Source organism: Vitis riparia, chromosome 16 (genome assembly GCF_004353265.1).
Source record: "Vitis riparia cultivar Riparia Gloire de Montpellier isolate 1030 chromosome 16, EGFV_Vit.rip_1.0, whole genome shotgun sequence".
NCBI classification, from domain to species: domain Eukaryota; kingdom Viridiplantae; phylum Streptophyta; class Magnoliopsida; order Vitales; family Vitaceae; genus Vitis; species Vitis riparia.
The window spans coordinates 19,525,671-19,539,047 of NC_048446.1; the positions used below are offsets into that span (position 1 = coordinate 19,525,671).

A 13,377-nucleotide genomic window follows, 5' to 3' on the forward strand; every position below is an offset into this window, starting at 1 on the left:
TAAAACAGATATATGAAAAATCTGAAAGGAAAAGAAAAGGAATACTAAATATCACAAACTTCTCTTGGCAAGGAAATTCCAGGCTTTTACAGCCACTCATAGTCTGAGTGGCGGTGAGTACAAATCTCTACAGGGCTTAATGGTAGAGGATGTTATGTTTTTCTCATCCAAAATTAAACTGATTATTATTTACAAACAATCTAAAAAACAAAAATAGCAGACAAGGGTCCCCTAAAGTTGTCGGAGGACGATATGGACATTAGCCAAAGTTTCAGGGACAACAGCCAGAAATAGAAAGTGACTTGAAACCTATTGGTCCCCGCACCGATGTTCCCCTTCAAGACATAAAGCAAAAGAATACAAACATTGGTAGAAGCAATTAAATTCCTAAATGGAATGTTTTTCATTGAGGGAGATTTGATTATAATTCTGTAAACCAAAAAGAAATTTCTTTCGGAGACACTGTTAACACTTCCATAAATACTGCTAGCCAGACCCAGTCGGTTACTTAAAAAAAGGAGGAATAACTAATTCAAAACAGATCGATCACAGGACATAGACCTGTCTTCCAGAACATTTCAACAGGATAAAATTTAAGGTTAGCAGTCAAGAAATTTCATATCTGGAAAGTAAAAGCCTGTGGTAGTAGAGAGATTTTGACTTTCAGTCTAGCAGCAAACTAGGAATGAAGCTTAACAAAATGGTCCCCTGCCTATGGCTATACTCTGGTTTGAGACTTACCAGCTGTCCTGATAAAGTCACCATGCACCAGATCACATCCCAAAAGAGTGCAGCTTTAGGTAAAAATGGGATGATTTGAGGGGAGTGGTGGTGGAAAGAGAATTACTGAGTAAACAAACCACCACCTTCCGCTTCCCCTTCGCCTTCCCCAACCACCTCCATCCCAACAAAAGAGTATCTTGTAAGGGAAACGAGAGCAGTGTCCTCCATACTGTGATGTGACATGCTCTCACTGGAAACAGGACAAACCCCATTATGCTCAAACCAGAGAATATATTTGGAGTTCATTGGCAGCTAGAGCATGATGGTTACGGAATGGATGAACAATATGAGGAACATTCCTCCAGATGAATCTTGGTAAAGCCCTACAAATCAATACTAACATTTTACACAATGGGAGAAGCAATGGTGGCTAAAACCTGACTGAGCAATTATAGAGTACAAAACAAGAATACTATTTCATGAGATCTATGAATACAAAGGCATTCCAGAGACTATGCAAGAGCATTGATGCCAACAGGTTCCTTGATCGTGCAAAGACGGCACCAATCAACATCCCAAGGAATATAAATGGTAGCATTGTCTGCAAGTTGAGATGTGCCGAGGCAAAAGCTACTGAACTCATAAGAATGGAGCACCATACAGGCATGTACCTGGTCAAGGAAGGGAGAAGGAATCCACGGAAGAAAATCTCCTCCCAGATAGGGGCACAAACTGAAAGAAACACTGCATAAAGGGCCATTGCCACCGGGTCTCGTGCAACAATTGATTGCTGAACGCTTGACCCAGTGACCGGAGTGGAGGGAGCAACAGGCAATAAATTTTCATTGATCTGCGAGAGACGGTTGACCAGGGGAAACATGAGGCAACCCAAGCCAACATCAAAGTGCCACTTCCCTTCAAGGCTTAACCTGAACCAATCAGATGGAAGGGGATGGAACCTTGCAAGGCAGATATGAAGAATTGCAATCCCAGAAAGACCTTCGGTCACTTCACCCAAGAGGCCATACAAGGCTTGCCCTCTGTGTGTCATGGTCTCCTTTCTGAAACCTGCTTTATGAGCCAGAAATGGAATTATCCAAGATCCCACCAACCAGAATGAAGCAATCCAGAGGAGCATAACCTGCAGGACCAGACAATTTCACTTAACAATCTTTATTCACCTTCTATTCATCTAACATGAATTTCAACAGCAAAATGATTGCTCGACCTCTTCCTTGCAAAACTAAATTTTCTAAGTGAATGATATAGCTTAATTTAGTTCATGAAAACTTTGCTCATAACACATTAAGATGTGAATCACAAGATGCAATATATATTTTACTATAAAAGGCAATAAAGTTTTGAAGCCAGTTCAGATAAACTTTTCAAAAAATACCCACAGATGACTCTGTTTACTGCTAAATGATTGATGGGTACAAAAGAAATCTATAGAGAAAAGTTTATTAAAACTTACTTAAAAGTTTTAGCACATGCTAACTTTTTAAGCAATTTAATAATTGATTCAATAGCATCTCATGATACCACCACCCTAGTTGCTGCCACCTAAAGAGATGATGGATATATAAACAATTCTAATATAATTAATAAAACAAAATGTTCACATGCTTTATTAATCCTTTTGATAATATTTCTGATAAAACCCAATCAATACTGCAACACTAGCTCCCTCCACTTCCATGCCATAATCACCATCAGATCTGCACTGCATTTTCATGCCACAGCAACAACACTATTTTACTATTTCACTGCTTGGGCATGTGTTAGCCCAGTATCACAATCACTATTGCCACATCACAGCTATAAACTCCAACCCACCATGGCCCAGCATTACCATGCTATAGTTGCTGCCATCCCACCACTACAACCAGACTAATACCTCCAACACTACTACCTCTTGCCACTACCAATACTACTCCTGCCGCCAAACAAACTGGTGGGTGAATCTCATGCTTTAAAGGGAGCCATTCATTTATTCACGAAGTTTGATTTATTCACATTTTAACCAGTTCATTTATGTTGACTTTGTACCCACTTTTTCAGCCTCCTTCAAGTAATTGGATTTTAGGGATTTGTATAGTTCGTGTGCCAGATATAAGAAAAGAAGAAATTAAATTTCAATTACCATTCATAAAAGTGATATAACTTGACTTAAACCTGGTAGTTATTAGAATTTGGAGAAAAAATTACTCGGTCAGCAGCAGGCACTAGATATACAGTGCCACTGCACTGCCAAACCACACAACTGCCATTTGTATCATCATCACCCACCCCTTTCATTGCAAAAGCAACAGCAAGTGCGCTCATATAATCCATATGTCCCATCCACAAGTTGTATCTAATCTAAGATCAGTTATAAACTTAATTATATTTTAGAATAATCTTGAAACTTACAGTTTTGTCATCAGCTCCTAATTTTCAAATCTACCTAGCCAACCACTCTTATCCTATGTTCAATTCCAGGATTTGTGGTTAAACCATTTTGATAAGGTTTCAAGATCATGATTCTTATTTTGATTAAAAATTGTGATTATGTACACATTTCTCCTACAACATTTCCAGTTTTTCAATAATATAAGGACTTCAGCTCAATGTAAGAAAAGACCAAAATTAATTCTAGAACTGAACCCAAAAACCTTGGATAGATGGTTTTACTATTGGTGTACTACATACATCCTAAAGATGATCCTTTATAAGAAATTCAGGTCAATGTGCAATAATTCAACAGTGAGAACAGGGAAATTATGAAATGGATTTACTTGTACAAGAAATAGATTTTTCTTATTTTGAACATGTTTAAGTTATGAAAATAAGATAGATGGCGTGAACTTAATATATACTTGACAATTCCACAATATCTCATAGTAACCATGTGCTATACAGAAGCTGCTTTACCTGCAAAATGGTCATTGCTGTCCAAGGCACTGTCCAAGGTTTCATTCCAAAAAATGCATCAGCAGCCTGAAACATGACCACCCAAATCATTCAAAGATGCTGATTAATATATGAAATTTTCAGGAATTAGTCTTCCCATTTGATTATGTAAGTGGAAAACACATTGTGGGATGGCATTAATTTGAAAGCCACTTCCTTATTTTTCAATGGTTCTTGTTTTATCATGCATTTATAAACTTATTAGCATTGCAAGGACATATAATAACTTTAAAAAGGAGAAAAAGGAAGCAAAAAAGCAATACAATCACCACAAGTTAGTAATCGCCATGCACTCCAAAGAACAGACGTCATTTGTTGGAGTGACTTCTGTCAAGTCGGGAACGGAATGGGCTACATTATTCGTTCAATTTTAAAGAATAAGTAGGCATTGTTACAAGGATTAGTTACTTAAAAGGTTAATTTTGAAAAAAGTTAACAAAGATCTTTGAAGGACTAAATTGGCAGTATCATGAGTTTAAAAGAGCACTTCTATGTCTTCCCTTCCACTTGATTACATATTAGATTAGATAAACAAATGTAAGTCTTTAGCATGTTTCTTTTCTATTTGGATAGATTCATAGTACTAATCGTAAATTTTGTGAAACGGCATAATCATTATTTGACAATGAGAAATGACATACATAATGAAAACTACACCTTTAATGCCTTTCGAACCTTTGAAACCCAATCTTTTTTCAATTTATCAGATTGTTCAACTTCAGGCTTTGCCAATTCTTCTGGCAGCTTATCTTCTACAGTCTCAAACTCTGGAATTTCTGCAGAAGATTCTTCCTGCCTATGGCATGAACCTCTCCATTTCTACAAGACAATAAAAACTAAAAATGATAAAATGACATCAATCCATATAAATCTGCAAAATCTATCTCTCATTCCGACCAAGAATACACCCAGCCGTGCATTTGGGGCTGAGAAAAATTTGGACAATGTTGTTTTGGTTTCAAGAAAATGGAAAAGATTAATCTTAATTAAGTCATACAGTTAAACTTATCTTCAATTAAGCACAGGTTTCATTTTCTCCTATTCCAAATGTCAAGAACCTAAAACTCAATATTGGTTTCATTTCTCTCCTTCAATTTCCCAGCAACCATAAAACGCAAATATATAAGTGTGGTCATTGAGAAACCAGAAAGAAATACTCCAAAAAAAAAAAACGATTTTTGTATTCATATCAACCTTCGCTTACCCTCGTGGAAGCATTGCTTGTACACGTGGAAATAAAAACTACTTTGGTTTTGCCAAGATTATCGCTTTCCCAAGCAAGAAATCTCACGAAATGCAAACCAAGCAATACCCGCCGACAAACATAGATTTTCAAATTCATTTTCCTCGTCAGTTTTCTCGGGAACCAGACAGAAAGTAAAGGAAAACTTTAGATAGAGGAGAGGACCGAAAGAAAGGTTAAGTGCATACAGAACACAAAACAAGCGGCATAAAAACAGAAATCTTAAAATTCATGTTCCCTTTCTCGGTAACCTAACAGAAAACAAACGGAATGTGAAATTTAGAAATGGAGAACTCACATTCTTTGAATACCTGGAGAGAGTATCGACAATACGAAATCTTTGATTCAGAGAAAGTGAAGTTCTTGGAAGATTCGAAATCCTGATTCTTGAAATTGGAGGAGAGATGAGAGAGGGGTAGTGAGAGAGAGTGCGGCAGCATGGGGCTGACATTGTGGCGGCATCGGATTGGCCGAAATCCGTAGATGGAGGGTTTAGGTGGAGGAATGCGATTGATGGAAAAACCCTAGCTCTCTGCATCAGATTTGAAACCCTAGTCTTGCTTGGTTTGACGAAGACGAAAGACGGCTAATACGTCGCCGTTTCTGCGGATGCCGTGGCCAGTGGCCACCAACCTGGTTCAGTGAATCTTGACGCTCACGAGCTTCAATGTAGCGATCACAAGGCCTCTCACCTGAATGCTTAAAAACGACGTCGTTTCTGAAAGAATTAGAGAAAATACTCTGGATTATTATTTAGAAAACTCCTTTTAAAACTTTTTAGTTAATCTTAATCATTGAATTGATCTCGATCCTCACTATTTAAACTTGAAATTTTATTTTAGGGTTAAAGGAAAATCTTAATTGTTGAATTGATCTCAACCTTCACTATTTAAACTCAAATTTTTAGTTAAGAATTACAGGAAATTGTGTTTTCCGACTTTTCTGATTTTAGAATGTTTCGTACAAAAAATCCACCCCATTTTGAACTATGAAATTATTTTCTATTCGATTTTCTCACAAAATATGGGTTGATTCATTTAATTCTTCCGTCTCATCACTCTTTATTAGTTTGAATTGGGGTAAAACAATTTTTCCTCATAATTGGACTTTAAGAAGTGGTTGAGGTCGAACTTGATGTTGATTTCAAGTTTACTTTTAAAAAAAGAAAGTTTGTAGTCGAAGTTGGAATGTGCTAATCAAATAAGTCCAAGAAATAATTAAAGAACACGAGTTATGTAAACCCACATATTTAGTTGTTTCTCTTTATGGTAGAATTTGTCGTTTGCTTGTAGGTCCATGACTTTTAATCTCTTTGAAGATTTTTTATATTAAACCTCGATATCATTGTCTCCCTCACTTTTTTTTTATTCTTTTGATTATTTCTATTTATCTATGTTTACTTGTGAATTACACTATTGCAATGAGTTGATTGATTGGATTTGATAATTTAAACTTTAAAAATTTATAAATTAATTTCTATTTTAGTAATTGAAGTTAGTGGATTGATTTGGGAGTGTTGCCTCGTTTTCCTTGTAGTTTTGATTGTTTGTCTAATAATCGAAAGAGACCCAAAAAAAATAAAAAAATAAAAAGAAAATAAAAATCAATGGAATCCCAATGATTCATTTTCAAGATTAATAATGATGGTGGCGATGGTGATAATAATAATAATAATAATAAGATTAATAAATGAAGATTTTTCAACCAATGATGTCAAAGATTGAAAATTTGCAAATCAAATCCCAATGTCAAAGCTTGATTAATGCGACTTTAGTATTGGGCCCCAAGCCATGCTTTTAAATGTCCATTTCTCAACAACTTATGTTCTTGGCTAGTCATCCATCATGACCCTGGTGTCCACAAATTAAATAAATGAATAAAATAAAGTTAAATTACAAGAAAAATGGATCCCTCAATTTTTTGCTTTCAATATCAGCTTGGTTGGCTTTGTTGGGAACTTGGGAAATGGAAATAAAAGAAAATTGAATAAAATAATAAATAGATTTAAAATTAATAAATTATTTTTTACTTATTTTTTTCAAACTCATTTGCTTTTCTTTTATCTAAAGATTAAGATAATATTTGGTTTATGAAAAATGTAAGGAAAAAAAATAAAGAAAAAAAATGAAGAAAAAAAAAGTTAATAATTTTTTTTTTACATTTAAACTTATTTCATTTATTTTTGTTCTTTTACGTAAAATTAAAAAGTTTGAAAATGCATAATTTTTGAATTAATTTTAATTATATTTGATTTTTTAATATATAAATTTTGCTGAAAATCAAATATGAAAAAAAAATCATTTTCTTTAATATTTATTGTTGTTTTCTTAGTATTTTCTCAAGAACCAAATATGATTTAAATAATTTAAAAATATATAAACACTGAATATGATAAAAATATTTTTTTTATGTATTTTACATAGTAAATACAAAATAAGAAAAAATATTTTTTATTTTTTTAGTTTAATGAAACAAATTTCTACTACAGTGATTATCCATCTTCTTAGTTAAAAAAAAAAAAAAAAAAAAAAAAAAAAAAAAAAAAAAAAACCTTTTGTTCTAGTAAAAGCATCATGAAATATATTTCATTCAAGTAAATTTTATATTTCATACAAGGGTGCTTTTTGTCTAGTTATTATATTAGCAATAAAACATTTGTAAATAAAATAAATTTTCTAAAAATTTAAGGAAATTTGACAAAATATTTTAAAGAAAAAAACTCCAAAAAACCTTAAAAATATTTTGCTCAAACAATTAAAAGAAAAAATATATATAGCCCCATGGATTTTGATAAAAACAAGCTATTAGGTCGATGACATGCTTGTCTAGGTGTCACACATTCGTCATTCCCTCCCTCGAAATCCCTTGCTATAGGAATGTGGAATGGGCGTAAACATTGACCTTATATGGACACCATTTTTCGTTGTTGATCGAAAATTAGTTCCATAATACGTACACCATGATCAGTGATGGTTTTACAAACCCCTTCTCACAGAGCAACTTAGTGTCATATGCACCGTGCTGAATAAGGAGCCCAAGAATGACTCCTAAACCCTAAGTCAAGCGGGACCATTCATCAAGTTCAAGTATATGAATAAGAAGTATAAAATTTCTTAATGATCGATAAAATTGATATTCAAAAATTGAAAGATACTAATTAAAGTCCGTGATCTTTAGATATATTAGTTTTGCATAAATTAGTGTTAAAAATACAAATTTATCGAAGTTGTGCACTCATAAAGGGAAGGGATTAGTGTATCAATTGATTAACAACCCATATGAGAAAGTGTACAATTGAGGTTTTTGATGCACTTATAATGATGATTTCTGAACTTCGATTAATTGTGTGTTTTTCTCAGAAAATAATATATTTTCATCAATTTTATCAATAACGTATCGATCTCATCCAATTTTATATTTGAAAACCTAGTTAGAAATTTTGTTTTGATGAAAATCATTAAAAAATGAAGCAAAATCATAGGGTAATTTAATTATACCTTTGTCATACTTCTTGAGGCCTTTGAGGATGATGTCTTGACTTGATGCTAGGGGCTTTTAAGAAATGATTTTCAATTTATAACCTACTCAAATAATTTTAGACAAATTTTTTAGAAATAAATCATAATTAAAGAGGAATTAATACATCATATATATGTCAAATCCAATAATCCATGACCAACCTTACATGCAGGTGTGAATATCAGAAAATCATTCTTATGCGGGCATTAATTGAAAATAAAAATAAATACGTGTCATATAGAATTGACACTTTCGGCTTCTCCCACTTCAATTTGAATACCACAAACACCCACCACGTGCCCACATTATCCAATAATTCCTCTCACACGACCATTGGATCCACCTTTGTCAACGTTGTAGCTCAACACCACTCTACACGTGGCGTGATCCATCTCATTTTCGCATAAATGTAACTCTCATCAAATACTTGGGGGAAAGCCTCTCTTCTATTAAATACTTACATGCCAATAATTCACCATCTACATTACACATTTTCTCATCTCCATGGCCTCTTCTTCTTCTCCTACCAGGGTTTTGTTCTTCTTGGCTTTGGCCGGGCTCGTCGGTGTTGCGACTGGTAGCGTTGGGTTGGGCGCGAGGTTGGTGGCTAAGGAGAATCGTGCTTGGGTTTCGGAGAATGGGACGTTTGCTTTCGGGTTTCTCCGGTGGAGTCCGACGACCGGTATCAGTTGGGGATTTGGTTTGAGCAGCTTCCGGGAGATAGAACCATGGTTTGGTCTGCTAGCAGGTGAGTTTTTACTTTTTAGGGCAAGTTGATGATGATGTGATAGTGTAATATGTGCATGGTTTTGAATATTTCTGAGAATTTGTTGTACGTGGTATGTGGACTAGGCCCCAAAGCTTGTTTAATCTGGGCCCCGTCGTACCACACCAGGAGCTGTTGAATGTTGTGGCAGACGGTGGTGTCTTGGGGCCTTTGGCCCAGACAGTGATGAGAAGATGATTAACTTGATGAACAAATTCTTTAATCCATTTGGTGTGATTTTTTAATTTAAGGGAAATATTAGGAAAAGAAAACTAGCGAGATGAAATAGTAGAAAAGAAAAAATAAGAAAAAAATTTAATAAAATTATTATTATTATTATTATTTTAAAAAATTATTATTTAATCATTGTGTCTATATTCAAACTATATGTTATTTGATTAAGCAATTTGTATATCATTTTTCATAAATTGACTATTGAAAGAAATAATGGAAATTGTTTTTTTTTTTTCCAAGTCTAATTAAGAAGATGTCAGTGTCGTTGAATTCAGAAACATGCTCTAGTCTTTACCAAGCTTTTGCAGGTATATATGTGAATGTGAATGTGATCACTACTTAGCCAACAATTTCATTTTCTCTCAATCATCTGCATATATATAGAAACTCCCCCGTCGGGAAAGATGCAGTACTGGAGCTCGACAGCACAGGAAACCTTCTCCTGCTCGACGGAGATGCAACAGTTTGGTCGTCAAACACCTCCGGCGAAGGTGTTGAGACGGCATACATGTCTGAATCCGGCAACTTCATCTTGTACAATGGCACCAACTTCCCTTTATGGCAGAGCTTTTCTCACCCTTCAGATACTCTCCTCCCAAACCAACCTCTCACAGCTTCAATGCAGCTCACATCCTCCTCACCTGCGCATGGTGGTTACTACACTCTCCAGATGCTGCAGCAGCCCACTTCCCTCAGCCTTGGACTCATCTACAACTTGCCCGACTCTTACATCACCTCGTTGCAGTCTTATGCCAACTACTCCTACTGGTCTGGACCCGATATATCAAACGTAACAGGCGATGTAGTCGCGGTTTTGGACGAGGCGGGGAGCTTTGGGATCATGTATGGGTCGTCATCTGATGGGGCGGTTTATGTTTACAAAAGTGATACTGATGAGAAAGGGCTGTCTTCATCTGTGAATCAGACAGTTAGGCCATTAGTTCTTCGAAGACTGATACTCGAGATGAATGGGAATTTTGAGGCTGTATCGTTGGGACGATGATGTGAACGGCACTCGCCAATGGGTGCCTGAATGGGCTGCAGTTTCTAACCCATGTGATATTGCTGGGGTTTGCGGAAATGGGGTGTGTAGCTTGGACAGAAGCAAGACTAATGCCTCCTGTACATGCCTGCCGGGGGCTTCTAAGGTGGGAGACAGCGGCCAGTGCTCAGAGAATTCGTCGGTGTCAGCTGGGAATGTGATAATAATCATCGGAATTCAACTGCTTCCAAGCTGAAGATGTCGATAGTACAGCAAACTAACTACTATTACCCTGAATTTCGATTATAGCAAATTATAGTAACATGTCCCCATTATCAAAGTGTGGGGATGCTTGTTTATCAGACTGTGATTGTGTTGCTTCCGTGTATGGGCTGAGTGAGGAAAAGCCTTACTGTTGGCTGCTGAACAGCTTGGAGTTTGGTGGATTCGAGGACACGAGTTCGACCTTGTTTGTGAAGGTTGGGCCTAATGGGTCACTGAAGGCAACGCAACAGGATCTGGGGATTCATCTGATGGCCTCCGGGACAAGGTCTTGGTTTTTCCAATTGTTCTCAGCATGATTGTCCTTGTAGCACTCCTCTGCTTGTTGTTATATCACACTGTGTACAGAAGGAGGGCCTTGAAGAGATCCTGGAAGCTCCTTGATTGTGTCCGGTGCTCCAATGAATTTCAGTTACCGCGATTTGCAGTCCAGAACCGGCAATTTTTCGCAGTTGCTCGGCACAGGTCAGCATGTACATATACATATACTTTGAAAGGGATGAAATTGTTTGAAAAAGCCAGTTGGACTTGGTCAATTTGGATTAATGTTGTCTTCTCTTTTTTTCCAGGAGGGTTTGGGAGTGTATACAAGGGAAGCCTTTCAGATGGGACATTGGTTGCAGTGAAGAAGCTTGACAAGGTTTTGCCTCATGGGGAGAAGGAATTCATAATGAAGTGAACACAATTGGCTCTATGCATCACATGAACCTGGTTCGCCTATGTGGCTACTGCTCGGAAGGCTCTCACCGGTAAGCATTCATTTCATCGCCTAAAACCAATTACCACTAACCATAATTAAATTCTTATCATCCTCTTTGGGGTCAAGCATACTATAATTTTCGGGCTTATAATGGGGTTGGAATTTGATGATTCTTCACAGGCTTCTGTTTATGAGTTCATGAAAAATGGTTCCTTGGACAAGTGGATATTCCCCTCAAAGCATTGCCGGGACAGACTGCTAGATTGGGGAACTCGTTTCCATATAGCCATTGCTACTGCACAAGGGATTGCTTATTTTCATGAGCAGTGCAGGAATCGGATAATCCACTGCGATATCAAGCCTGAAAACATACTTCTAGATGAGAATTTCTGTCCAAAAGTTTCAGACTTTGGACTAGCAAAGCTGATGGGCAGAGAGCATTCACATGTTGTCACTATGGTGAGAGGAACTAGGGGCTATCTGGCTCCAGAATGGGTTAGCAACCGACCTATTACTGTAAAAGCCGATGTCTACAGTTACGGAATGCTTCTCCTGGAGATCGTTGGTGGCCGGAGAAACCTTGACATGACCTTTGATGCAGAAGACTTCTTCTATCCTGGGTGGGCTTTTAAGGTATAGATCAGTCAAGTTCTTGCTTCTGTAAATCACAAATTGTTCAGTGTTTGATATTTTATTAACGAAAATGCCAATTCCTCTAGGAAATGAGTAATGGGACGACAAGAAAAGTTGCAGACAGGCGACTGGAAGGGGCAGTGGAGGAAGAGGAGCTAGAAAGAGCATTGAAACTGGCTTTTGGTGCATTCAAGATGAGGTTTTCATGAGGCCTTCAATGGGGGAAGTGGTGAAGATGTTGGAAGGATCACTTGAAATCAACACACCGCCAATGCCACAGACAGTTCTGGAGCTCATGGAGGAGGGCTTAGACAATGTATACAGAGCCATGAAGAGAGAGTTCAACCAGTCCAGCTTCTTCACCATCAATAATAGTACCCATCCTTCATCAAGGGCTACATGTAGTTATTCCACAATGTCACCTAGATAGCAAAGGAGAAATGGAACAAATTTTGTTGTTGTCCCGGAATTTTATCACCTTGATAGATACTGTCCAGAAACATAATTCTTATTGATCAATTGTTACCATACATACTAATGGGCAATGAAATTAGTAGAGAACTTTGCATAGGTTGAGGTACGAAAATCTCGGTCTTTTAAAGGAGATTTAAGCCATTTCTGGTTTGACAATTTGAGTAATTGGTGTACTTGACTTCTCTTTGATTTGTCCCCACAAGGATACGATAGTCGGCCAAGTGATTTGTTGCATAGCTCACATCAATATCCATAAAGCATAGAACTTAAGGCTTCACAAAGGGAAAAAAGAAGAAAGGAAGAAAACTAAAAAATGTCTAAAAAACATGACATTAGGAGGATGAGTCAAAAGACTCATCATAAAGTTTAAAATCTTCAACAATTTTGAAAGAATTCAATCTAGCTCTTTAATTTTTATAAGCTAAATCCCATTGACATAAATGATATTTAATACTTCTCAATTCCCATAATTTTACATTAAATTGTAACTACAAATTCAATAATCCATTATGCCAACTTTAATCCCCTTAACTTTCATATATAACCATAATGTTGGTAGCTAGTTTACATTGATAACTTTGTTCCAAACTTGTTGGATCTAACTCTAATATTTAATTACTTCATGTGACTTTACATTGGACTTGAAAACTTCAAATTATTATCAATTCCTCCTTAAGGTCGTTCTGGTAACTATGATTAAGTTTGTTCGGATGAATAATGACATCAAAAGGTATATGTTGGTTTTTATTAGATGATATGAAAATAATAGGGAAAAAAAGAAAAAAAGAATCGGATTTTGATGAGCAATCAAGTGATCCTTATGAGTGCTTAGGTGCCCATAATGACTTTACATAATTTTTTACTAATTT

The 13,377-nt window shown here is 36.2% G+C and overlaps 1 protein-coding gene and 1 pseudogene across 5 annotated transcripts; one reads left to right on the forward strand and one right to left on the reverse strand.

Annotated features, from left to right (window-relative positions):
* Positions 1-27: 27 nt before the first annotated feature.
* Positions 28-5,600, reverse strand: LOC117933712. 5 transcript variants are annotated; one of them, XM_034855210.1, is made up of 5 exons: positions 5,230-5,600; positions 4,880-5,033; positions 4,351-4,494; positions 3,637-3,702; positions 28-1,864 (listed from the first exon to the last, which is right to left on the reverse strand). In XM_034855210.1, exons 1-5 carry the CDS (start codon positions 5,454-5,456, stop codon positions 1,196-1,198), a joined length of 1,260 nt encoding a protein of 419 aa, XP_034711101.1. In that variant the 5' UTR covers positions 5,457-5,600; the 3' UTR covers positions 28-1,195. The 5 variants fall into 5 exon arrangements, with proteins under 5 accessions (XP_034711101.1, XP_034711100.1, XP_034711103.1 ...); XM_034855209.1 differs by having other exon boundaries at positions 4,333-4,494; positions 5,230-5,598; XM_034855212.1 differs by having other exon boundaries at positions 4,333-4,494; positions 5,217-5,307.
* A 3,333-nt stretch (positions 5,601-8,933) lies between these two features.
* LOC117933498 lies at positions 8,934-12,562 on the forward strand (annotated as a pseudogene).
* Positions 12,563-13,377: the final 815 nt, after the last annotated feature.